This window comes from Sylvia atricapilla, chromosome 23 (assembly GCF_009819655.1).
Source record: "Sylvia atricapilla isolate bSylAtr1 chromosome 23, bSylAtr1.pri, whole genome shotgun sequence".
NCBI classification, from domain to species: domain Eukaryota; kingdom Metazoa; phylum Chordata; class Aves; order Passeriformes; family Sylviidae; genus Sylvia; species Sylvia atricapilla.
Genome location: NC_089162.1, coordinates 5880866 through 5907102, shown reverse-complemented (window position 1 = coordinate 5907102; position 26237 = coordinate 5880866). Strand labels below are relative to the sequence as shown.

The 26237-nt window shown below is 51.8% G+C and overlaps 1 protein-coding gene across 10 annotated transcripts in view; it reads right to left on the bottom strand.

Annotated features, from left to right (window-relative positions):
- NCAM1 (neural cell adhesion molecule 1) overlaps nt 1-26237 on the bottom strand; it is an 88146-nt gene that overhangs the window by 15307 nt on the left and 46602 nt on the right. For 3 of the 10 annotated variants that reach the window (XM_066334746.1, XM_066334751.1, XM_066334752.1), the window contains exons 6-15: nt 25589-25706; nt 24448-24617; nt 23548-23690; nt 19692-19721; nt 14263-14413; nt 12692-12876; nt 12268-12364; nt 11510-11680; nt 10744-10875; nt 9789-9803 (exon numbers count right to left, since the gene is read on the bottom strand). In XM_066334746.1, the coding sequence (XP_066190843.1) occupies nt 9789-9803; nt 10744-10875; nt 11510-11680; nt 12268-12364; nt 12692-12876; nt 14263-14413; nt 19692-19721; nt 23548-23690; nt 24448-24617; nt 25589-25706 (1212 nt within the window). The remainder of the gene's footprint in view (nt 1-9788; nt 9804-10743; nt 10876-11509; nt 11681-12267; nt 12365-12691; nt 12877-14262; nt 14414-19691; nt 19722-23547; nt 23691-24447; nt 24618-25588; nt 25707-26237) is intronic. The other 7 variants (XM_066334747.1, XM_066334754.1, XM_066334756.1 and 4 more) reach the window with 3 other exon arrangements.

The following is a 26237-nucleotide window of genomic DNA, read 5'->3' as shown; positions in this document are numbered from 1 at the left end:
CCCGGTGCAGAGGCTGTGATCCCAGAGTTACACCCCTGGGGTTGTGTCCAGCTCCCCGTGGACAGCACAGGCAGTCCTCAGCGGCCAGAGGAAGGTTCTAAACTTCATCCTCAGAAGGAATCTGAAGCCTTTTCCCCTCCCTCCTCCCTTTCACAGGAACATGATCACAATTTTTTGGTGAAATACCAATGGGAAAAGTGCAAGACCCAGGCTGAAACTGTGATGTGAGGTTAATTCCATTTTGCTGCACTGCTCCAAGAAGGGCCCCAACCCCACTGCAGGAGTGTGGGACACCCACATTTGTGTTTAACAACACAGCAACTCCTCTGACGGGTGTGAAGAGCCAACACTCCTTTTTCCCAGGTTATGTTTTGCTTTTCCAAACCCTTTCCTCTGCCTTTATCCCCACTGGAGGCTCCAGAAGTGGATCCCACCCTGGTGCAGCTTTCTCAGTGCAATGGGGAAAAGTGACACAAGAGTGGTTTAAGGCACAAATAAACAGGAAAACCTCCCTCCTCACCTGGGCATATTGAACACATCCATTAAAGAAGCAGTGAGATTATTTCCCTCAATCCCAAAACACCACCACAGAGCCCCTGCTGTTGACTGGGGCAGGACCCAGCCTGCAGGAGCTGTCCTGGCTGCTCACTAAGGGCTCTCAGAGGGCAGAAGCAGCTGCTGGTTCTGTCCCCCGTGCCCCAGGGCAGCTCCAGGAGCAGGCAGGGCTCAGCTCCTGCACAGGGACACAACAGCAGCAGCATCTCCTGGGTCCCTCCCCACCGCCCCAGCCTCAGGAATGATCAGGAATGACACAGGGATCTCTCCACGGGCTGAGGGAACCCTGCACTGACAGAATCTGACCTTCCATCTAACACAGGCTGCAGGGTTCTTTTTTTTTTCCCAGTGATTGAGCACCGAGACTAATAGGAACATCCTTTGAAAAGATGCTTATTCTTGATTTTAAATGTCAGAGATGCTGCTGTACCTCACACATGGCCATTCCCATGGTTAATTACCTGCTCTGCTGAAACTTTTCTTCCTTTTCTTCACTCTGAATTATCTAATTTCTAGCTCCCGATTCACTCCTTCCTCCCCCAATAGTTTAAATTCATTTCTGCCTTGAGAAACATTTCCCTTCAAAGAAAAGAACACTCAAAAAGTGCTGAAACCCAACAGGTGGAGCAGTGCAAGCCCTGGTAGAGCACAGCTTTCTCTCCAGAAACACAAGATTTATCTCATTTATCTCAAGCAGGTGGATGCAATCCAGACACAGGGCTGTAAAACGAAAACTGGGTTAGTGTGTCAGAGAGAGGAGGAAGAAGTTTAGTGGGAAAGGTTTAGTCCAGCAGCATCAGCAGCCCTATAACCAGTGAAGATGTGAGTAGCTGGAGAGAGAAGGTGGTCAGCAGGAGGGGCTCATGCTCAGACATGCACAGGGGCTGCAAAGCACAACAGCAGCAGGGGTGCTCCATGCCAGGGCAGAAATCAGCCTGTCCACCCTGCCCAGAGCCTTTCCCAAACTGGGGGATCCTTCACGGGCCCCACAGGCTGCTGCTGGGCTGGGGGACAGCCAGCAGCTCCACAGTTCCTCTCTTTAATCCCCAAAACCAGGATTACAGTGCTCTGTGTGCAGGGGGGATGCAGGACCTCGTGCTCCTGAGGGACTGAGGCTGAGCCCAAAGCTCCCCCCAGGACTCAGCAAAGGAGGAAAGGCCCAGGCAGGTGCTTTACCTGGGCGAGGGGCTGTGCCAGGTCTGTCCTGCAGGCAGGCAGCAGCCTTGGCTGTGCTGGGAATCCAGGACAGGGAGCTCAGCCATCCCCCTCTGGGCTCCACAGGAACCCAGGGTGAGCCTGATCCAGGAAATCAGGACTTTTCTCCAGGCTGCCAAAGCCTGTGTGGCCTCCCAACCCTGCTGGGGGCAGAGCTCTGAGCCATCACATCCCAAATTTAATTGTCACTGCTAAACCATCGGCACACCAAACATCTGCTGCTGCAGGGGAGCAGGAAAAGGCTCCTGGTGTCCTCTCAACCCTTTGGTTTCTGTTCAGCGATTCCTTGCCCTGCCACTGGTCTGTTGGGTTTCAGAAATTCTTGTTTTGGTGGCGTTTTTCGGAGGGTGCCACAAGGCACCAGGAGAAGGTGCAACTTGAGGTGGGCAGAAAAGAGAAAACGGAAGATCAGCACTTTAAACTGAGCTCAATCCTTGCCCAGCTGGCAGCAAGGAAAGGTCCTGCACCCTCGCTGTGCTCAGGGAGCAGAACTGGGAGATCCTGCAGCAGAGGAAGGAGGAAAGGGCTGATTTCTGCAACCCTGGAGCACCACGTGAACAGGGAGCAGACACAGGGAGAGGCTCCAGCAGGGGCAAACCCAGGGAGAGCACAGGCTGGGGGTGCACACGAGGGCAGCAAACAGCAGCAGCAGAAATCAGGAACGCCAACAGAACGTGCAGAAACGAGACACAGCCACGTCCCCCATCCTGCTGGGATTGCAGCAGGGAGGGCAGGGACCAGGGACACGGCTCTTCCGTGCATGCACTCATGTGGGAAGGTTACTGGTGTTAGTTTGGTTTCCCTGGCAAGCCTCAATCCTTTCCTGGGGGTGGTCCCGGACAAAAAGGCGATTCCAGAACTCCTGGAGTGGAATAAAAGCCAATTCCTCCCTGGTTCTCCCACTTTGGCTGGAGGAAAGCAGGAGCTCCCCTCCCTGCCCTCACTGGGACTGTGCACGGGGTAAACTGTGAAAATCCTGCAGGGATTGCTCTTCACCACCCCACTCCTGGCTGCACGGGCTGATTCCACCCCCAGCACGGGCCAGGCTCCATCATTTGCTCCTCGGCTCTCTGGGATCAGCAGCTGCCGTGGGCTGAGCTGGGCTCTGAGCCTCACACACAGCCCCTGGGGGAACGAGGGGCTCCGGCAGCACCTCTGCTGAGAACTGTGTGAGGTCTGAACTCTGCGGGTGCTGCTCTGCAGGGTTTATACACAGAATTTTATAGAGAGAGAGGATTTTATAACAGCGTTTTATATGGGGAGAGTATTTCATACCACAGCTCTCATTCCAGCTGGGCTGAAGTGTTACCCCCAATAAAAAGAAATTGATTTCTTAAATCGAATGGTGACACACTCCAAATAATCAGATTTCGGAGAGTGTAGGGTTAATTTGGACACTGTACAACTAAACGTGTACAGGGTGGATGTGTGCACATAACTCTATATAAATGTGTATTTCACAGGGTCAAATGCTGCTATCCAGCCCTGATTTCCCAGCAAATTCCAGTCTCTGCTTGATACCCTAAAAGGCAAAAGGGTTTTTTAGCACCTTTCCAGGACAGTTCCTTGCTGGACTCTGAGGATGAAGAAGCAAATGACTGAGCCAGGTGATGTTTTTGGGTTTTTTTGTTTGTTTGTTTCCTGTTTTCCCTCCAAGTTTTTTCCAGCTCAATGCAGAGACCTGAAGTTGAGTTCTTCCCATGCAGATGAGTAACTCCTCTAAAAAAGCTCGGTGGGAAAAGATTTTTTTTTGTGGTGTTTTTGTTTTTGTCTTTTTTTTGGAATTTGGAGATCCCAGAGGGGAATCCTCACCCCAAAAATCTAGGCAACCAATCAGAACAAAGTATTTTACCTTCTGTTCACCAGCGAGGACGACATCATCAGCACCATGCAAGCCACATGACAAATTCACATGATACGCACGCACATGAGTTTGGTTGAAAGGAAAGTGGAGGAGGTCACATGGAAAATACAAAAAAATTAAAAAACTGATGTAAACAATGGGCCAGGGAAAAAAAATCAACAACAGAATTACAGAGTAAATAAAAAAAAAAATAGGAGCAAAAATTAAATTAGCCAGCACATATCAGAAACACCGGGGGGTGGGGAGGGGAACAGTAAAACCGCCTGGAAAATAAGAATATTAAACCACAGCAAGCACTGAGTTATGGCCTTGTGTTAGGCACAGCTGCGTCACTGCTTAGTCATACAAGGAACAAAAGGGACAAAAAACCATTGGAGTGTGTGCCAGGACTGCTGCAGGGATCCACAAAACTGCTGGGGAGAAAAAGGGAATGTTGTTATCGCGAGGCAGCGGAGGAGAAAGGGTCAAACCCAGCCCACACCGAGGGCAAACCCTGCACCCCACACGGGTGGGTGCTCCTTCTGCAGCACAAACGGGCTCCTCAACAGCCACTGCAAGAGGAAAATGCTGCTGGGGTGCCCCTTCCCAAGGAGTTTTCCCTCCAGGAGCTGGATTGGGGTCGGAGGGAGCCGCCTGCAGTGACACCGAGGGGCTCTGCCAGGACAGGACATCCATCACCAGTGGGGCCAGCGAGGGCAGCAGCTGCTGGGAGAGATGGAGGAGTGCAGGGACACCGCCAGGGAATGAGGGAAATCCAGCTGCCAGCCTGCAGCACAGCACTGAGCCCAAACTCCCGTCCCAAATCACTCCGGAACTCGCATTTCTCACGCTCGTGCCTCTGTCTCCTCCTAATCGAGGCTCCTCCACAGGGCTCTGTTAATTTGATGTATAGAGAATTAAACCCTTAATCTTTTGGGTGCTTGTCTCTGACAAGATTGAGGACAGGCCATTACCGGGGGAAAAAACTGATGGCACAAAATGTAAAATCCATTTGTTCCAGCCAAGCTCTCCATCCATTCTCTCTAAACACAGGCTCACAGAACTCCGGGCACTGGGAAGGAGGGAGCTTTAGGAGTTACTGGGGGAACTGCAAGGGAAATCCGTGTCTTCTGCTCAGGAAAAAACATCTCCCCAGCTCCAGCAAGCCAAATACAACCTGAGATTTCAAACCAGGCAAGAAAGGCTTCCTGTCCTCAGGAGAGGAGCGTTAGGTAAAGATCAAGGGCAGAGTTAGCAGCATAAAGACAATAAAATGGTTGGGGTTGGAAGGAATCAGAAAGATTTTCCAGTCCTAGGCAGGGGCACTTTCCACCAGACCAGGCTGCTCCAAGCCCCATCCAACCTGAAAAAAAATCCCCTTTGTCCAGGGAGCTCAGCCACTGCGAGGCAAAACAGGTCCCAGAGTGGAGAGAGCTGCAAGAAAAACGTCACAACTGCTACAGAACCATTTCCTGGAGCGACCTCAGAGGGTTAAACCAAGGAGAGACATTCCTAAACCTCCTCCATGCCTACAGACATGATCCCAGCGAGCCCAAACCCCAAAAAGGCAGGGAAGAGACCCCTGCAGCCTCATTAGGCTTCCACGGCCGCCTCCGTGGGGCACAGAGCTGCTCTCATTCCCTAATTGCTGCTGGTGTCACCGGCTGAAGCCCCGAGCTGAGAGCACAGATCACTCCCAGCAGCAGCAGTAATTAAATGATGCAGAGCTGGAGGAGCATCTGCCCCGTGCCAGTGCCCTTTCCTCTGCTGCTGGATCTCTCATTTTCACCGGCCGCAGCACAGCCCAGCATCCCAATGTGGGCTCTGTTTGACAAACAACAGCTCTGCTCCTGCTCACAGCCCCAGCTCCAGGGCAGCTGAAAAGAGAAACTTTCACCCTCCTCCTCCTCTTCCTCCACACACAACCCTCACCCCAACAAAGCTGGGGAAAGGTTTATCATTAATTAGCTGGTGGGAGCTTTTCTGGGTAAAGACCGTGTATTTTTTTAAGAACAAACTGTTCTGTAAAGCATGAGCCCAAGGTTTTCCCTGCGAGGGAAGCTGTCTGCAGCCCACACAGGAACAGCCCCAGGGGTCTCTGCCTGCTGGGGAGTAAAGGATGATGAGCAGCCCCTGCCCTTGGCCCTCTCCAGCCCATCCTCCAGGGCTGGTGGGAATTTAAAACTCTTCTCAGCACCTGAGAGCGTCAGGGATTGGGGTTTGGCACTGGAGAAATGAAAATTACTGCCCAAGGAACGCGCTGGTTGTGGCCACGGGCAGATCCAGGACATTTAAAGCCACGTGTAAGACCATGAAACACGCTGGTCACAAATGCATTATTAATTATAATTCATTAAAAATTCCTTTGACTGGCCGTAGTCTCCCTCCATCCCAAGCCCCAGGATCACGGCACACTCCATGCTTTTAGTGTTTTCCATCCAGAAAACCATTTCTAAGCCAGCTCAGGTAAAGCCCTCAGCTGGCTCACATCCCCACACACAATTTTTATTCCTGCCCATGGCAGGGAGAGCATTTGGCTTTGCAGAGATCATTAGTGATTCCAAACACACACATGCACCAGGTAAATCCAGAGCTCCACTGAGCGTTTTCTTCTCCCTCAAACACCCAACCAACAAAGGAGTCTGGATCCAGCTCCCACCTCCGAGATGGAGTTTTTTGGCAGCCTGAGGTCTCTTTTAAGGCAAGCAGAGCCCTGGGATATTCCACCTCCTCACATTTGGGAGCCTCTAGGGGCAATCCCTGAGGAGAACTGAGCCCCTGCTTGTCCCCACCTGCCAGGAGCACAGAGAGCAGGAGAACAGGGCTAAAACCCCTAAAAAATGGGAACTCCTCGGGAAATGAGTGAGTTTGGAGAGCAGCCTGCACTCCCCAGGGCACAGCCTGTGCCAGCACTGACACCAGGACTTCCAGGGCAGGAGCACAGGGAATGTCTTTGCTTCCAAAAGAGGGACACAAGCTGGGAGGGATTTCTCTCTTAGCCCCCACAAAACCTTTAAACCCAAAAAGAACTCTGTGCCTCCAACAGGCAGGGACCTGGAAAGGGTAAAGCAGCTTGAGAAGCTGCAGAGCAGCTCCAGGGAGGGAGATTCTGGAAGGGGGAAAAAACCCGCAGGGAAGCAGGGAAAGGTCCAGGGGCGTTAGGAATGCACCACACGGTGTGAGATCATGCAGGGCACACAGGAGCAAAGCCCCTGCCATACTCACTGTCTGCTAAACGGGGCCTGGGGGCAGCAGCACTGGCTGAAGAAAGAGCAATCAGGTGAGCAAAGCCCTGCAAAAAACACTGCCAAACGCCAGGGAAGGAGATTTGGAATGTGGGGGTGGTTTTAGTGGTCTCTGTGCCCTGGGGGTTTGTACATGGAGATGTTCTGGCTCCAGCCCCACACACGCCTCTTGGGGTTGGACATTTTGGGGTTCCCAGCCCTGCTCCCCAGGCCTTTGCCTGGCTTCAGATTTGGGAGGAAAAGGAAATGGGGGAAAGCAGCAAATGGTTAAAATGGAAATACAAACCCAGGTCAACTCAGACACTCTGCCAACCTCCAGAATTCTCATCTGTGCCGCTATAATCCATAATTATCACTAATTACCTCATGGAGAGGCCCTCTAAGATAGACAGAGGCTTCTTTCTCTTACTGAGGGAAATTAAATAAATCAAAGTGACTTCAGACTCATCCCAGCAGGCATTAAAAATTGTGTCAGGTTTTACGTTCAGACAGAAACTTTAAATAATAGGGCAAGGAAAACGAGTGGCTTTGGTTCATCTGAGCTGCAAAGTTCCTGAAACATCTCTGTGACCTTCAAACCACACTGGAGGGGACAAAAATCCTTCCTGCTCGTGACTGACTCTGCCCACAGAGAGGTGATTGGAATCCCAGCAGAGATGGAAAAAAGGCATTTCTGTGGCGCCATTTCCTCAGGCAGGATCCGAGCTGGGCTCTGGGAAGGGGCAGAGGGGACTGGGGGACACAAAGCCCAGGATGATCCCAAAAAGCTTGGGAAGGAGCAGGATGGATTTGAAAATGAAAAATGAGTTGAGGGAGGAAGAACTGTGACTTACCCTGCAGGCTGGGGAGCACAGAGAGACTGACAGCAAACTGCCACATGAAAATACATTTTAAAAGAGGCAAAAAGCTCCAGTCCAGAATTGCTGGAATGTTGGGCACAGCCACCTGCCTGTGCCCAGGTGATGGCCACGGGGCTGGGCAGGCAGGGCTGGGCTGCCACAGAGCTTCTCATCTTCCTTTTCCTTTTCCATGTTCCTTTTCCATGTTCCTTTTCCTTTCTCTTGTTCCTTTCCCTTTCTCTTGTTCCTTTTCCTTTCTCTTGTTCCTTTCTCTTGTTCTTTTCCCTTTCTCATGTTCCTTTTCCTTTCTCTTGTTCCTTTTCCTTTCTCTTGTTCCTTTTCCTTTCTCTTGTTCCTTTCTCTTGTTCTTTTCCCTTTCTCATGTTCCTTTTCCTTTCTCTTGTTCCTTTTCCTTTCTCTTGTTCCTTTCTCTTGTTCTTTTCCCTTTCTCATGTTCCTTTTCCTTTCTCTTGTTCCTTTTCCTTTCTCTTGTTCCTTTCTCTTGTTCTTTTCCCTTTCTCATGTTCCTTTTCCTTTCTCTTGTTCCTTTTCCTTTCTCTTGTTCCTTTCTCTTGTTCTTTTCCCTTTCTCATGTTCCTTTTCCTTTCTCATGTTCCTTTCCCTTTTTCATGTTCCTTTCTCTTGTTCCTTTCCCTTTTTCATGTTCCTTTCTCTTGTTCCTTTCCCTTTCTCATGTTCCTTTTCCTTTCTCATGTTCCTTTCCCCTTCTCTTGTTCCTTTTCCTATCTCATGTTCCTTTCCCTTTCTCATGCTCCTTTTCCTTTTCTATGTTCCTTTTCCTTTCTCGTGTTCCTTTTCCATGTTCCTTTTCCTTTCTCGTGTTCCTTTTCCATGTTCCTTTTCCTTTTTCATGTTCCTTTTCCTTTCTCTTGTTCTTTTCCCTTTCTCGTGTTCCTTTCCCTCTCTCTCAGCTCCCAGCCCTGCTCTCTGCTCCTCATCTCCAGCTCAGAAGGTCCCCAAATCCTCAGCTGAGCTCCAACCCTGCCCACCCTCGTGTCACTGTTGCTCCTGGGCGCCAAACCCATCCCAGCCTAAATGCTCTGGAAATGCCTCCCAGGTGGCTCCCAAACTGCTGCTGTCCCTCTGTCCCTCTGTCCACTCACCCCTCCCCTCCCTGCTCCACCCAGTCCAAGTTTCTCTCCAGTGCAATCCCAAAAGGAGGCAGCACAAGCGCGGTGCAAAATTTGGGTACAAAATTAATAAATATATATATTTTAAAAAATCCTCTTCTGTTTTTCACTGCAGGGATTTCAAGGAATGTGGCAGCAGCTTCTGTGTCCTTGTAATCTCAGGAATAACAGCAGCTCCCCACAGGGGTGCAGTGATAAATGGAATAATGCTCACTGGGATAAAGAGGGTTTTAGCTCCATTGATCAGTTTTGATTGGAAAGGCACAAAGCTGTGCAGCCACCTCAATATTTCACTCACAGTTACACCAACCCATCACATTCCTGGCTCGTTTTACATGGGGAAGAGGGGAACATGCTGGGTTTTTTTAATTTAGTATGAGGTTTATTTATTTAATCACGCAATCTACACAAGTGCTGGAAGACTCTCCAGTGGGAAAAATCATTAGTGAGAAGAGGAAAAAAATTTTGAATTTTTTTTTCTTCAGTTCTGTGCTTTCAAAATTGTGGAGATATTAAAATTTTTGAAGCTTTTGGTTGGCTCTGGTCTAAACCAGATCTGCAATTTAGCTGAATTGATTCCCCTGAATTATCTCAGTATCATTAAAATTGACCAATTTTTAATGGATTCATAAATATGAAGCCTTCCACTACTCCACTCTGCGTCAACAAGCTAACCATTATTATTTTTATTATTATTATTAGATAATCACTACATTAAATACTTTAACTGCATGCTGGAGGGCAGAGACTAAGAGTTAACCCTAATTCTGTTCTAAAAAAGAGCAGAGTCAGTGTTGTTAGGAAATGGACACTACCAGTTACTCCAACCCTAAAGCCCCTGAGAGGAAAAAGGCACTAAAAATTTAAAAGCTGAAAGTTCTGGCTGTTAGAGGAACACTCTAAAGACACAGAGAGTGAAAGAAATGCAGAGAGCACTTACGTGGGTGAGGGATGCCTGCAGTGTATCCATGGGTGGGACACAGACCAAAAACGAAATAAAAAGATGGGAGATAGACACACACACAACAAAAAAAAAAAATAATATAGGTATATAAATGAAGAAATAAATGATAAAATAGAAGATGTGAGGAGACAGAGAGCTGGAAAACCTCCGTCCCAGGTGTGCCCTGGCCAGCAGGGATGGGCAGAGGGTGGCAAAGAGGAGCCTGGGCACAGCTCAGGGGGCTGCAGACATGCTCGGGGTGGGCAGCCCTGGGTCTGGAGAGAGAACTGCAGCACAGGGCTGGGAACAAATCCAGGGCTGGATGCAGGAGGTGAGGGAAGGAACCAGGGGACAGCAGCTCTCCCTGCCTGCTCTGGTCACATCTCCCCTGCCCACGGCGCTCAGTAATCGCTTTCCTTTCTCTCCTTCCCACCTTGAAGAGCTCCCTGGGATTTCACTGTTCCCTGGAACAGCAGGACATGGCAATGGCCCAGGCAGAGCAGGGAAGTGCCAGAGGAATCCATGGAATCCTCTCTGAGCTGCACAGGCACCTCAAAGGAGCAGAGAGCACCCAGCCCTCCCTTGACCTTCCACAGCCCCAGGCCAGTCCTGTGCTGAACACCTTCAACTGGAGAACACACCAGCCTTGTGACAGCGACAGCACTCCCTCTGGGACCAAAACCCTTCTCAGCCGCTTCTTCTCATCAAAATTCTCCTTTCCACAGCCCCTTCTCTTTGCCAACACTGAGGTTAAACTGGAAAACACCGACCTCTGCAAGTCACACCACTCCTGTGCCAATCCAAGACTATGAATTATCAACAAAACCCACTCCAACCCCAAAACCACGGAGGACACAGAGGGTGCAGCGAGGTCTGCGAGACAGAAAGGGTGAGCTCCATGCACGGCAGAGAGTGCAGCAGGCAGGGGCAGGGGGAGGCTGGCTGCACTTACGGACTGGCTGTGTCTTGAACTCGGCGGGCAGGCTGAGCTCCCCCACGCCCTTGCCATTGACTGCTGACAGCCTCACTGCATAGGTGGTCTCAGGCTTCAGCCCCGTGATGGTCACTGCACCCTCCACGTTGGCTGGAGGGGGAAGAAAACAAAAAAAAAAAGCAAAGGAAAGGTCAGGATTTAAAGAAAGAAATACACCAAACTTTGTTTTCCCCATGCAAAGAGAAAAGGGAGAAATAAATGTGACTCTAGCTGGGCTCACTCCACTCCAGTGGGGAACTAAAATAAGAGTTTCAGCTCCACATGGGATTGGTGGTGGAAGATTGAGCTCTGGAGCAGAACTGTTTCTTTCACAGCCCTCCCCAAATCAAAATTCTTTGGCTTTATTTGACTCCCAGATGGATTTTATGCAGCGAGCACTGCTATAGATCACTTCAACACGACAGGTCTGCTGCTGGAATAGCAGAGTTGATTTTCCAAGGGGGACCAAGGGGTGACAGATGAGGGCTCAAAAGCTCCTGTGGGAAGCAGCAAGTGAAAACTATTATTCCAAGCACAGGGCTCTTCACCTGGCTCAGAGCTCTCAGCAAAGCCCAACCCTCGTTTCCAGTTGAAAATTCCAGGTATAACTCACAGCAAATGTTTAAAAACTTATCTGGGACCTCCAGCCTGAACCCTCCACCCGCCCTGGCTGCTCCCTACAGGAAAGCTGGTTTTATTTTCGGTGCTGGTGGGGAAGGAAGCAGGGTTTTTGTGTCACTCCTACCTTCCTTGGCATCGTAGAGCCGGGAGTGCCAGTCCCCCTCGCCCAGGGCTCTCCACTCCGCCTTGTACCTGAGGATGGGCACCCCGCCCGTGGCCTCGGGCTCGTAAAACTCCACCTGGGCACTGCTGGAATAGGGCTCCACCCGGCCGATGGAGGGCGAGGAGGGTGTGTCTGGGGACAAGGGACAGCAGCAGTGAGACACCGAGACACAGCGGCAGGGACAGGAGCTGCGCTGGCAGCTGGACACGTCCAGCAGGACAAGGGTAGGGCTGGGCTTTAGACAGCTTTTAAAGATGTTAATTAGGGCACAGATCTGAATTTTGTCTCCTTGCTGAGAAGCTGGAGACTCTCAGTCCCTTCTCCAGCCGGGAGAAGTGACCTGGGTGCCACTGTGTCCCCACTGTCCCTGCACAGGGCACTGCAATGCAGAGCTCAGCCATTCCCAATCCTGCTGTGTGGCAGCCCTGGAGCTCCTGCAGGGGCTGGCACAGCTCTGGGGCTCAGATCTGCATTCCAGCTGCTCTGAGAAGGCTTTAGCTGGTTTTGGGGTGCACAGAGCAAAGATCTCAGCTTGGCCAAAGCGCTCCGGGAGCGCAGAAAAGGACAAGCCCCTGGAGAAACAAGGGAACGGAGATGCTGAGCAGCTCCAGCCCAGCAGGAAATCCATGAACAGCCTCTTGGAAGGCAGAAGTTGCCCTCCTGCAGCACAAACTGGCCGAGCAGGGCCGGTGTGTCACCCTGCCTGCCCTCCTGCTCACCTGCCTGCACCAGGATGAACTCGGAGGACTCCTGCCCGATGCGGTTCACGGCCGTGCAGTTGTAGTTCCCAAAGTCGTTCTCCGAGTCTGGGGTCACCTGTGGGGGAAGGAAGGCTCAGGCTGGGGTCACAGAAGCCTTTTCACTCTGCCAGGGCACCCTGAATTTAGCTGGGGAGAGGCCACAATAAAATCCAGGTGTTTGTGCTCCCAGGGCTGTCCATGGGGGAGAGAACTGCAGTGGGCAAAAAGCAGAGGCAAGCAGAGGCTGTGTCTTCTTTACCTGATTTTGTCTTCCAAGACCTGATTCTCCCAGAATTTACATGCCAGAAACACCACCCCAACTTCATTTCTACCCAGAGGACGGGACTGAATCCCTTCAGCATCAATCATTTGATGGCACCGAGCCCTCCTGGCCTCTCCTCACCTCCAGGTAACTTGCTGAGGGCGTGTTGTAGATCTTGATGTTGCTGTAGTTGGAGCTGGGCAGGAGCTGCCCATCCCGGAACCAGGAGATGACAGCACTGGGGTAGGCAAACACCTCACAGGTGATGTTCACTTGGTTTCCCTCCCAGGTGTACACGGCCACGGGGCCCTGCAGCTTGGGGGCATCTGAAAGACACATTTGGGAGGCAATTGGAGCCAGCCAAGCTCCCAAAGCCGCCTGTGAGCATCCCCTGGCTGGAGTCCACCCCAATGCAGTCCAATACTGGAAATGGGAACTGTCCTCTCCTCCAGGGGCTGGGGAATGGCTTCTGCTGAAGGGCAGAAGGAAAAAGCCTGCTCAGCCCCAGAGCTGCTCCTGCGCAGTGTGGGAGGAGCAGACACAGCCTGACCTGGGAAATGATGCCAGGAAAGTTGTTCTAGGGGAGAATTTTGATTCCCAGCAAATGGGACTGCAGCAGATCTGTGGTGAGGTGCAAAGGGCATCCCAGCTGGAGACTGGAACAGCCTGAAACAGCCTGCAACATCTCAGATGGAGACTGCTGTCAGCCTGAGCTGCTTCCACAGCCTCAGCATGCAGGGAGGGAACGGGGAATAAACCAGCCCCAAACAAACCACTGACACTGCACCTCCAGACAAACCATCTCCATCCAAACCACTCACACTGCACCTCCAGATAAACCATCTCCATCCAAACCACTCACACTGCACCTCCAGATAAACCAGCCCCAAACAAACCACTGACACTGCACCTCCAGATAAACCATCTCCATCCAAACCACTGACACTGCAGCTCCAGACAAACCAGCCCCAAAACAACCACTCACACTGCACCCCCAGACAAACCAGCCCCAAAACAACCACTCACACTGCACCCCCAAACAAACCAGCCCCAAACAAACCATTGACACTGCACCTCCAGACAAACCATCTCCATCCAAACCACTCACACTGCACCTCCAGATAAACCATCTCCATCCAAACCACTCACACTGCACCTCCAGATAAACCAGCCCCAAACAAACCACTGACACTGCACCTCCAGATAAACCATCTCCATCCAAACCACTGACACTGCAGCTCCAGACAAACCAGCCCCAAAACAACCACTCACACTGCACCCCCAGACAAACCAGCCCCAAAACAACCACTCACACTGCACCCCCAAACAAACCAGCCCCAAACAAACCATTGACACTGCACCCCCAAACAAACCACTGACACTGCACCTCCAGATAAACCATCTCCATCCAAACCACTGACACTGCACCCCCAAACCAACCACTGACACTGCACCCCCAAACAAACCACTGACACTGCACCTCCAGATAAACCAGCCCCATCCAAACCACTGACACTGCACCCCCAAACAAACCATCTCCATCCAAACCACTCACACTGCACCTCCAGACAAACCAGCCCCAAAGCAACCACTGACACTGCACCTCCAGGTAAACCATCTCCATCCAAACCACTCACACTGCACCCCCAAACCAACCACTGACGCTGCCCCTCCATCCAACCCCTCCCGAAGCGCACCCTGCGGTCACTTACACTGCACCTCCAGGTACATGGCCTGCGAGTCCTGGCCGATGGTGTTGCTGGCCGTGCACACGTACTCGCCGGCGTCCGTGTACTGGATGTCCTTGAGCGTCAGCGAGGAGACGCGCGCGTGGCTGCGCACCACCACGCGCCCGTCCAGCGTCTGCAGCAGAGCACACGGGGTCAGCCTGGGGGGACACCGCCAACCTGCTCCCCACACAGGCTCCTCATTGTCTATGTTACACGGGAGATACAGGTTTTAGGTCTGCTGCCCACCCTGGGCTGGCTGAGCTGCTCCTTCCTGAGGCAGCACGTCCTTCAGGACACTCTGCTTCCACTATCTAAGGTTTGTGTTTTTTTTGCAGATGTTTTCTCAGCCTCTCTTCTTATTTTTGATCCTGTTGTTTTCTGGGTAACCTTGATGAATCCCTGAGAGCCCGACCTGCAGGTGGTGTGGTGAGGTTACTCACACCCAGTCTGGCTGAGTTACACTGCTACAGCCAGAGCCCCTCTGGGGCAGCCCCAAAGGGATGGCACCTGTTGGGAGCCCAGGATTTTGGGCTTTCTGTGCTAACTGGTGTGGGCTCGATGTTCTCTGAGCCTGAGAATTGCTGAGCTCTTCCCCAGGGAAATTTTTCAACAGTTTTTCCCAAAACGACCCTGTATAAACAATATTCCTTTCCCTTACCAACAGGAGCTGTTGCCTATTTCTGTTACTGAGCCAATTGAAGAGGTATCAGCCCTACAGACCAAGAACGTGACTTTTTATGTTATAAAAAGGCTGAATGAATTGTAAATAAACCTTCTGATTTCTGCTGCCTCCTGACTGGAGTCAAACATCTTTATTTCGTGTCCTCCTGAGACAACTGGTGCTGACCCCCAGGCAAACACTGCCTTTGACCTGAGGCCGTGGAAGAGGCTCATGAAAGTGAGTGACAGCCCTGGGACTGTGGGTGTGGAGTTTGAATAAAAGTGTGAGAGGCCACAGGATGCAAAACTTTAAGACTTTATGGTTTTAACATAGAGTAATGAATATGGGGCAAGATGGAGGATTTAGGGTGTTGGCTTGTGACCCTGACATTTCTGGCTCTGAGGGATTTTATCCTGCTGGCACCTGCTGACTTTTTCCCAAGGAAAAAATTCTCAAGAAAGCTTCTTCTCAAAACAATCCTGGCCAACAACTCTCCTCTCTCCAAACAGCCTTTCTCCAGGTGGGGTTTTGCTGTTTCTCTGGTTTAACCAAAGGGATCAGAGAGGTGTTGTTCCTATTCCCCAGCCATGGTCAGTCTGTGTGGGAATACCTTATCAAAGGCAGTAAAATCAGACAATAAAAGCCTTTTTTCTGTGCTCTCTGCCTTCTGAAATATTTGGAGTCTCTCATCTTTCTCTGGTGTCCTACTGTGACACAGGCTAACTTCTTCCTCACCTTTTTCTTCACAGGTTTGGGTGGTTTTTGTGACTGGGAGAAAAATCTGCATTGCAGAATTGCAGACCATGGATGTTTGGTTACTAGGTTTAAAGTAAAAATAATCGAGGTGTCATTTGTTAATTGGTCTATTTGTTCATAAAAGACCGTGGAAGGAGTTAGAGACACCACTGTTTTCTGGTTTGTTGGCAGAGCTCACAATTTGTAAGACGTAGATGAGAACTAATAAACATCTGAGTCCAAAGATGAAACTGCATCCCCTGAGCATCAATTTTGGCTCTAACAGAAGAAAACCAACCCACAGGCTCCAGCGCCACCTCACCCCAACCCTGCACTGCTGGGGGCAGCCCCTCACCTGGGGCCAGGTGAGAGCACCAGAGGCAGTTCCAGGGGGTCCCTGGGTCACACAGGGCCCACTGTGGTGGCTCAGGGCACTCAGGGGAAAGGGAAAACATGAAAAGGAATATCAGCTACTGCACATCTGAGAACAAAGTCAAGCTTCTCCCCAGAATGGGAACTGCACAGATCCAGCTCTGGTTAAAAAGTCTGGCCAGCATGCAAAGAGGAAAAACAAAACAAAACAAAGAGGAAACCTCCCCAACCGGTTCCAGTGAGAGGATTCAGCCCCTTCCTGTCCTCTCAGCAAGACTGGGTTTATCCCAGTGGCCCTGGAAGGGATGAGGAAGAACAGACCCAGAGCTCAGAGATGAATCAGGCAAAAAAAGAAGCTCAGAACTTTCACCTGAACGTGGCACACAAAGAGAGGAAAGCGCAGTGAAAAGGGCAAGAAAACCTCCAGGGACAGCCCTGCCTCAAGAAAACTCCAGAACCATTTCCCACACAGGCAAGAGAGTGTGAGGATGCCACTGACACAGAGAAACAAGGAAGGTACAATCCAAGGGGGTTGCCAAGGGGCTGCACCCACCCAGCCCACGTTGGTTTTCCTGCCCAGTTTGTCACCACAGCTCCCTGAGAACACAAAGCCAGGGACTCCTCTCTCCCTCCTGCTGCCTCTGCCTCAGCCTGGGAGCTCTGAAGCCCCAGCTCTCTCCTCTGGTGGCTGATTTTGCAGCACAAACACAAGGCAGCAGATCTGGCAGCCTCGTGGCTGTGCCTGCTGCTGTGTCCTGCCACTCTCCAGGAGCATCTGTTCCCTTGGAAGGTACAGGACAAGTGCTGATAAATGAGTAAAGCCCTGAGGATTTCCAACAGCCAAGTGCACAAAAAACATCCCTGGCATCTCAGGTGGCAGATCTCTGGGCCTGGAGCCTCTCTCTCTCTGCTGAGCTGAAGTCTCAGGCCCTGGGACTGGCAAAGTGTCTACAGATAAAAGTCTTTTGTCACCTCAGTTAGCTCCAGTGTCACCTCGTGGGCACGGGGCCAATTTCAAATGCACAGCAATAACACATGAACAACTACGTGTGGTCTTCTCCTCTCTTCCTCCCTGCTGCAATCCCTGGCCAGGATGGCTCCAATCCATCCCTGTCCTGCTGGGAACAGTCACTCCATGTCCTGAGTTATTCCCTGGACACGTGGTGCTGTGGGCAGCATCTCCTGGAGCCTCACATGAAACTACTGCAGTCCCACACAGCTCAAATCTGCCCTGCACTGCTCTGCTCTCCTCTGCCTGCCTTTCACTCCCTCCAAAGCCCAGATCACTTCCAGCTGCATCCACAGGTGCCAGGACTGCAGATCTGGGGGAATATTCTCAATTCTTGTCCCTGTGAGCTCAGCAGGAGAGAGGAAGGGACAAAACACCAGCGTAGGATCAGCACAGGTGATTCTAGAGAAAGGCAGTTTTACACCCAAATGTCTCCTGCCCTTCTCCCCACTTCCTCAATGTCCACCACAGAGCAGTGCCAGGAAATCACAGCCAGTGATGATTTCATGGCCAGTGATGATGGAGCTGGTCCTGAAGATGGAGCTCTGGGTTTTAATGCAAAAAGGCGTAAGGGAAGAGAAAAAAAGATCAGGAAAAGCATCGAAGGAGGAGAGAAATGTCTACCCAAGAAAGCACATCACAAGGTTTCTGCCTCCCTGCTGCAGCCCCTCAGGACAGGCAGGAATTTGGGAGCCAGATGTTGACATCTGGAACCCTTCTCCTCAAATCTCCCTGACTGCAAGGATCTGGGCTAACAAAATGTTCCCTGGTGCTGGGCAGTGAATCACTCCTCAGAGCAGAGCAGGATGTTCCCTGTATTGCCAATTATCCCAATTTATCCTCAGCTACTGCAGGTGCTTTTCCCCAGATTCTGGCCATGCCCTGGGGCACAGCCACTGTGCTCACAGCTGGGCAAGAGCTCAACAGCCCAGGGCCAAAGGAGGAGAGCAGAGACAAACAAAACACATTTATCCCCCTCCCCTGCACCGTGGGGAGCTCTCAAACAAGCATCCAGGAATAATTCTGCACAGTGCTGTCTCCTCCTCACCCACACCTAAAAACCCCCCAAAAATCCCCACCCCAGGCAGGAACCCCGCTGGAGGGAGATGAGGGGTCTCTCCTTGCTCTGGGCAGAGTTTGATATCTGTATTTAACCGTATTTAACCCAAATACTCCTGAGGCTGCTCCCAGAGGGGCATCACCAGTTTGGGCTGGGGCTGAGGGCACCCAGAGATGCTGCCAGGCCTGACCTCACCCGAAATTCCTTCAGTGAAACACTCGATGCCAAACTTTCCCTGACCTTCATCCTGCTGCTGGAATTCACTCCTAAAAACCCCCAGGCGACTTGGAGGCAATTTAAAAGCCATTTTGGAGAGATCTCCTGCACCCCACTGGGGCATTTTCAGACACAGAGGCAGTGAGGAATTTAGAGACAGCAAACTTAATAGTATTAGTGCTCATATTAATCAGAAGCTGGGGAGGGAGAGCACAGAGGGAACTCTGGGGGCAGGGAGGGGACAGCTGGGACAGGAATTCCTGTCAGTCCCGGAGAGATGCAACTCCTCAAATTCCAAATTCCTCCGTGCAAACTGCCCTGAGTATCTGATGCCTCCACCTGCCACAGCCCCAACAGATTGTTCTGAGGGGAGAATGGGCAGGACCCCTCAGCCCCCCACCACAGCTGGCTGGTGCTCAAGTTACAGCTTCACTTTGTCCAGTCTCTGCCATTTAGGATGGCTTAAAAACCATTAAAAAAATAAAAATAAAAATAATCAGAGCCTCCACAAAGTTGATCCTAAAAATCCAAATCCAAGCCCCCCGGTTCTGACAGCTCGTTTTGTTCTCCACCTGACCCCTGTTATTTGCTTGGGATCTTTCCTTCTGGTCCATTTTGAAGCAAGAGTGCTACAAATCAGCTGCATTATTATTGTTATTATTATTATTATTATTAAAGCACAGCACTGAATGTGAAATCAAATCAAACCCCATTTGCACCGACCCCAGCCACTGCTTTATCCCACCTCCCCCTCGCTGACCCTTGCAGATCAAAGACAAATAGAAATAATTGAGCAATTTGGAGCATTTTCTGCAGAAATGCCCCTCGTGAAAGGTTTCTCTGCATTGACTTGGAAATGGAACAGTTGTGTCCTTTAAAGAGGAGGTCAGACTGAAGGAGAGCCATGAGCAAAGAGGTGAGTTGGCTGGAGCAGAGGAGGCTTCCCTGGGGAAAAATGACTTCCCCAAAACACAGGCTGGTGTTCATTCTCCCCTCTCTGAAAGAGAGGATGATTCACACTGGCAGCAGAGGGAAAATAAAAAATAAGGTGAAACCAGCATTTTACATTTGCTTTTAATTTTAATCGCCTTTTCTTTAATTTTTCAGTGACAGGCAGAGCTCCTCACTCCCAACACAGCTACTTTGCTCATCCAAAAAGAACGCATCACTACGTGCCAGGCAACTGCTACCTCTAGAAGCTGCTTCTTTCACGTGTTGGTATTTAACTGGGTCGGATTAAAGCCGGTTTAGTCGGTTACTGCACTAGAGATTGGTTAATCTGTGATGCTTAGAAGAGAAACCAAGAAAAAAAAAACCAACAACCTAAGGAGTTTGCTAAAGGTCTGGTAATCTTATACCTCTTGTTTCTCGGGCCGGGTCCACGAAGCCTGGAGAGGACAGATATAGAACACAACAAGAACAACAGAAAAAAAGCAATAAGAGTTTATCAAAGGTTGCTTTCAGGTACCAGTGTTTGCAGCACGATGAGCTGTGTGCACATGCAGGCTCCGAGCTGTGAATCTCCTGTTTGTGTGTGAGTGTGTGGGGGGATCTTCCCTCGCCCAGCAATTTAGTTTTGGCATCACCATTTATTTCACAGCCTCTAATTGGTGTTTAAATGACTGACCGAAGGCTGATGGCACCTGGAGAGTGATTTATGACACAGCAGTGACTGTTCCCCTGGTCACAGCTCACCTGCCCTACACACCTGGTGCTCAGGCAGTGACTGCCCACTGAATGGCAGAGGACAGAGCTCTGCCCCTGCTCTGTCTGCCAGCCCACCCCCGTTAATTAACACTCATTAAAGTGCTCATCATGCAGTCGGAGCCCTGGTTCCATGCAGGCTGTGCCCTGGAGCTGCACAGGAGCCCCCAGCTGTGCTCAGAGGTGGCAGCACCTGGGTCCTGCTGGGCTGGGGACAGCCCCACAGCAGAGAAACGTGCCCAAACCTCACATTAAAGCCAAAATTCCCCTCTCATTAAAGCCACCAGCAGCACGGGCCACGTCCCCTGTGCTCCACAAAGAGCCGGGTTGCTGCATTCCATTTCCCCCCCTGTAATTTTTATTTCAGGTATCTCCTGGTCTCTGCTATTATTTCAGGTGATCCCCTTCAGCTCAGGAGTCAAAAATGACCTGCTGAGATGAGGGCCAGGGTGGCACCGCTGGCACAGTGACACCGTGGGGACGTCACAGCGACACACGAGCGACAGGGATGGAGATGGAGGCTCGGGGAATGAGAACCAAAAACAGAGCCCTGCTGCCAGGGGGCTGCCAGGGAACACTGAAATACTGACAGATGGGACACACAGAGGCCTGACAACGCCTCTGCTGAAAGCAAATGGTGCCTCTGTGGCTGGAAGGCTGAGGGGCAGCTCACCGACCCCTGCAGGGCTGGGGACACCTCCAGGAGCTGGGCATCTCCACGTGCATCCATCCTGCTGTGCACAGGGGGCTGAAAGCTGAGCAGGCAGCCCAAGAATCCAGAATAATCCCTTTTTTATGTCCTGTGTGAGGGAGTCCCCTGCCACTGCTGCTCTCTGCAGTGCCAGCACAGGGGGACACTTTTATCCCTCGGTGTCAACCCAGGGGAAGATGAAGAAGGAAAAACGCCCATTCCCAAGCTCTCAGGAGGGTGGGGAAAGAGGCAGAGGCACACTCCCCATCCCCGAGAATTCCTGACTAACTCCTCCTCACCAAGGCAGGGACAGAGCAGCCCCAGGCAGCAGGGAGCCAGGGGGGATCCAAAGCTCCCGTGCACTCTCAGACTCCTGAATTATCCAAAACTCGCCCATTTGCTTTGGCTGCCGACAACACAGAGCTGGGGGAGGCTGCTGGGCAGAGCAGAGGAAGGGTGGCCTGGGCTGTTTGTGGGACAGCACAATGCAGTGATGGAGCTCCCCTGTCACACGGGGGGCACACACTGAAACTGAGCCCAGCAGCTCAGATCCTGCAGAAATCCGCATTTTCCTGCTGGAGGAGCAGGGAGCCTCGAGGGGCAGCCCTGGGGAAAGGCCCAGTGACAGCACACAGGTCAGACTGTGGGTTTTGGGATGCAGGAATCAGAGCTGATCCCTTCCTCTGTTGTACGACTCCCTGGGTGAGAAGATGCTCCCCGTGTTTTCTGGGAATTCCAGGGAATGGGGAGAGCAGCTCCCAGTGAATCCAGCTCTGGATAAAGGATCAAGGACCTGCAGAGTGTTTCCCTCCCCTCCCCACAGGCTGAGCTCCTCTGCTGGGTGACAAACCCTGCAATGTCCCCACAACTGCCCCATGGAAGGGGGGCTGAGCACCCAGACACTGGGACACCCCAAAATCTGCCAGGAGACACAGCTGAACTACAACTTCCTTCTCCTTTGGGCATTTAAAGGGTAGGTTTTCCAGAATGTTATGGGAGTTAAGGCATCTCTAAAAATCTACACTGAGGGATGACTACAAGAGCAAACAACACGAAGCAAGAGAGAAGTATCCAAGTACCTGGATAATAGAAATATTCAAAAGTAGGCTTGGTAATTCTTAAAATAGCATTGTTTGTCCTGCATCAAAGACCATCCACTTCCCTGTGCTGTCCCAGAGAAAGAGAGCGGAGAATGAACCGAATAAATGCATTTGTAAGAGAATATTTAATAGAATTAAATATTCTAACAGAATCTGCAGCAGAATATGGAGCTATTCTGACCTCAGGATTTTCTGGACGTCTGAAACGTTCACCTCAACTTAGAGCACGAGAGAGAGAATGGGGAAAGTACAAAACAAACCAAAACAAAATGCACACACACACACACACACAAAATAATCCAGCCTAGAAAGTGCATGGGATGTGATAAAAGAATGTTTGCCCTGAAGGTTTGAAGCAGAACCTCAAACCTTGGCTGTTCCCCTGTCTGAGAGTGTCAGGTATGAACATTTCCCTTGCTACTGATCACCTGAGAGCATCAAGCAGAGTCTCAAAAATCAGCAAAAATCAGTTAGCAGTTTTGCCACGGAGCTCTTGATGGTTTTTAACTGGGCTGAACACGGGGGGGCTCTTCTACCACCTGATTCAGTTTTTATTTTCCCTTCCCTGCCCCAGCTCTGCCCATGGCTGTGACCCAAACTCCAGAGCCAGCAGCACTGGAGCCCTTGGCACCTCCCAGGGCTCTCCTAACAGGGACAAAGCCATGAATAAATAACCTCAAATCCTGCCCAAACAGCTCCCCTGCTCAGGCTGCAGCTTCTGGAAACCTCTCCCTGAACATTGCAGGGATTCACAGCAGCCCTGGGATCCAAGAGATGCTCAGAAAGAACTGAAGCTGGAAAACTCTGGCACCCTGATTAATAAAGTTACACATGAACAACGTGGGGAGGGGCTGACGTCATGGGGCAATTAAAAAAGCTCATTTAGGAGCTGCAGTGCAGGACAGCAGCTGTGGGGACCAGTGACAGTGGACACCTCTGTTGCTCCAAGACTTTGAGAGTGTCACCTGCTGCCTCCACACTGAGCCAGAACCTCTGGCATGGCCAAGGCAGCTGAGCCCTGAAATGCCCTGTTATTAGGAGATTATTAATTAGCAACAACTCCTCACTCCTACTTCTGTCCAAGCCTTCTCTGGCTCCAAATTCTGCCTCCAGATCACTTATGAACCATCCCCAGTACAGCAGCACAAACTAACCTCGCCCCATTACAGGAGCTGTCCCCAGTAACAACACCAGCACTCTTCCTCAAGAAGGAGAAAAAAACTGCTAATTATTTTTGCCTTTTAAGAACAAAATGGTACTGATGGGATCAACAGGACAGGTGAGCACAAAAGGCAGCCAGGCTTTTGTGCCTCGGGGATGTGCAGTGTCAGGGACAGCACGGAGGAGGAGGAGGAGGGATGAACAGGCTCATTTTGGATCCACTGCATCCTGGAGAGGGAGCAGCCCTCACCTGCCACCCGCACAGCTCAGGGATCAGGGGGCTCACCCCCACCTCCCACAAGCCTCCTGCAGCTCTGGAGAGGGCTGAGGGTTTCTCCAGGTGAATTCAGCCCCTGGTGAACACGGCAGGAATTCCCAAATGTCCCCTGAGCTGTCCCAAGCCGAGGTGGCTCTGCCCAGGAGGGCCCCAGGTGTGACCCGTGCAGGGACAGCAGCAGCTCCACGTGCATCCACATGCAATTCCAGGCCAGGGACAGGCAGGGAGGAGCTGTGCTGAGCCCAGCACCCCCGGGGGGCTTTGGGAAGAAGGGTTTGTACCTTCTCCTCGTTGCTGATGTTCCTGGTGGAGGTTCTCCAGGTGATGGAGGGGATGGGGTCCCCCGAGGCCTCGCAGGTCAGTGTGATCTGATCCTCCAGCTCCATGGCTGTCTTGTTCTCCACGTAGGTGATCTTGGGCTTGGCTGAGGAGGGCAAGGAGAAGGAGCCTGGGCTCAGGGTGAAGCCTGTCTGTCACCAGCAGCCCAGGGGACAATTTACTGCCAGCAGGGGAAGGGGCAGAGGGACTCCCCCCAGGGCACCTCCTGGCAGAAATAACCCCCTGAAAAAGCTCCTCTGCTCATTCTCACAGCTGAGGCTCCTGAGAGGACCCACCCCAGAGTGAACAGATGCTCAGCCCCTGGGATTAGCAGCTCCCTCTCCCACCCCACTGCCCCAAATCAGCCCCTTGCTAAGCAGCTTTGGCAGGTGACATGCAGGGAGAATTCCACATCCCTCAACACTGCCAGATTCCCGGGGGAAAGGAGAGCTCCTGATTCACTCCCACAAGCCTGAGGTCACTCACACCGTGCTGGGGTGGAGCTCAGCCCCCTGCCCAGGTTGCAGCAAGCCCCACTCAAGTGCTAAAGCTCTTTTTGGTGCATCAGGATTCAGGCTGGAGGGTATTTCCAGCAGCCTGTGGGGCTGATCCCCCAGCCCTGGCTGTGTTTTAGCAGAGAGGAGCTGGATGAGCTCTCCCCACACACACAGAGGTGCAGAGGCAGAGCAGCAGCTGGGGATCAGCCCCAGCAGGCATGAACTGGGATAAGCAAGATCCTTGTCCTGGTCTAGGGCTAATTTGGGAGGAAACCTCCCAATGGGAAGCCAAGTGTGCCCCCAGGACAGTCCCCCAGCTGCCCTCAGTGTCACCAGCAGCCAGCTGGGCTGCCAGGGGTTGGTTACCAAAGACTTTGAGGTGGATGGTGGCGTCGGCCTCGCCAGCCTTGTTCTCAGCAATGCAGATGTACTCGGCCTCGTCGCTCTTGTCCACCCTGTGGATCACCAGCTCGGAGCCATCGTAGTTGAAGCTGTATTTGTCCTCGTCCTCCACCTCCTCCACGGGATCTCCATCCCTGGGGGGGCACAAAGCACACGGGGCTGTGCTGGCAGAAGCCACCCGAGGCTGGTCCAGCCCATTGTTACGCTGCAGCTCCTCGTGCTGAGAGGGACCAGCACCTTCTCCTCTCCCCACGGGCTCCAGAGCTGGGACTGAGCCCTAATCCCAACCCTTCTGGCCTCAGGGCTCTTGGCAGCTGAACCTCTCAGCTCCTGGCACCCCACAGAGCTGTCACCCCACCAAAGGTGCCTCCTTTCCTGCCGAGGCACCACTCCAAGCTGCCATCAGCTTTCCCACATCAGTCTGTGCTCCCATCCCTCACCAAAGGCTACAGAATTCCAGGGACAGTGTCTTATCTTACTTACTTACAGTATCTCACTTAAACTGTTCTTCTCTCAACCCACAGGATTTTTACTCTCAGGTTCTCCTCCCTGGGTGGGCTCTGTGCTCCCTTACCTAACCCACCGCAGAAGGTGACTTCAGCCCCATTGTGAGGCCATTCTTGTGAGAAAAATCAACTCCTCCCAGCTAGAACATTCCCATCCCTCCAGCCTGGCTTTCCAGGTTTGGGGAGAAAAATTAACTTATCCCAGTTAAAACATTCTCATCCCTCCAGTCTGCTTTTCCAGGCTTGGGGAGAAAAATCAACTCCTCACAGTTAGAACATTCCCTTCCCTCCAGCCTGGCTTTCCAGGTTCGGAGAGAAAAATCAACCTCATCTCAGTTATAACATTCCCTTCCCTCCAGTCTGCTTTTCCAGGCTTAGGGAGAAAGATCAACTCATCCCAATTATACCATTCCCATCCCTCCAGCCTGGCTTCCCAGGTTTGGGGAGAAAGATCAACTCATCCCAATTATACCATTCCCATCCCTCCAGTCTGCTTTTCCAGGCTTAGGGAGAAAGATCAACTCATCCCAATTATACCATTCCCATCCCTCCAGCCTGCTTTTCCAGAGCCCAGCAGGACAGAGCCCAGAGCCCCTTACTTTGTCCAGGTGACGGTGGGCTCGGGGAAGCCGTCGGTGTCACAGGCCAGGGTGACAGACTGGCTGAGGTTGGCGGTGGCATTCATGGTGCTCTGCCTGGCACGCACCGAGGGCGGCACTGCAAGGGGACAAAGGCACCGTGAGCTGGGCAGGGCGGGAGGGCTGGGCCACAGGGAGGCTCCCCGTGCTCCTCTGATGGCACCAGACCCTGTCACTGTCACCTGCGGGGTTCCACCAACGAGCCTGAGGGAAATTCAGGGTGGATACTAGGAAGAAGTTTTTCACAGAGGGATTAAATTCTGGAATGGTCTGCCCGGGGAGGTGGTGGAGTCATCCCTGGATGTGTTTAAAAGGAAACTGGATGTGGCACTGGTGCCATGATCTAGATGAGGTGTTAGGGATGGGTTGGACTCAATGATCTTGAAGGTCTCTTCCAACCTCCACATTCTGTGATTTTATGATTCTGTCATTCTGTGATTCTGTGTCCAGAGCCACCAGCACAGGGGAGGAAGGGCAGTGGGTGGGGGGACACAAAACCCCCCAGTGTGGTGGCCAGGAACCCTTGTGAGTGTCACCCAGCTCAGATCCTCACCCCGTTTCTCAGCGTGTTTTTAGGCTGTAAACACCTGAACTCTCCTGGCAAACCCTC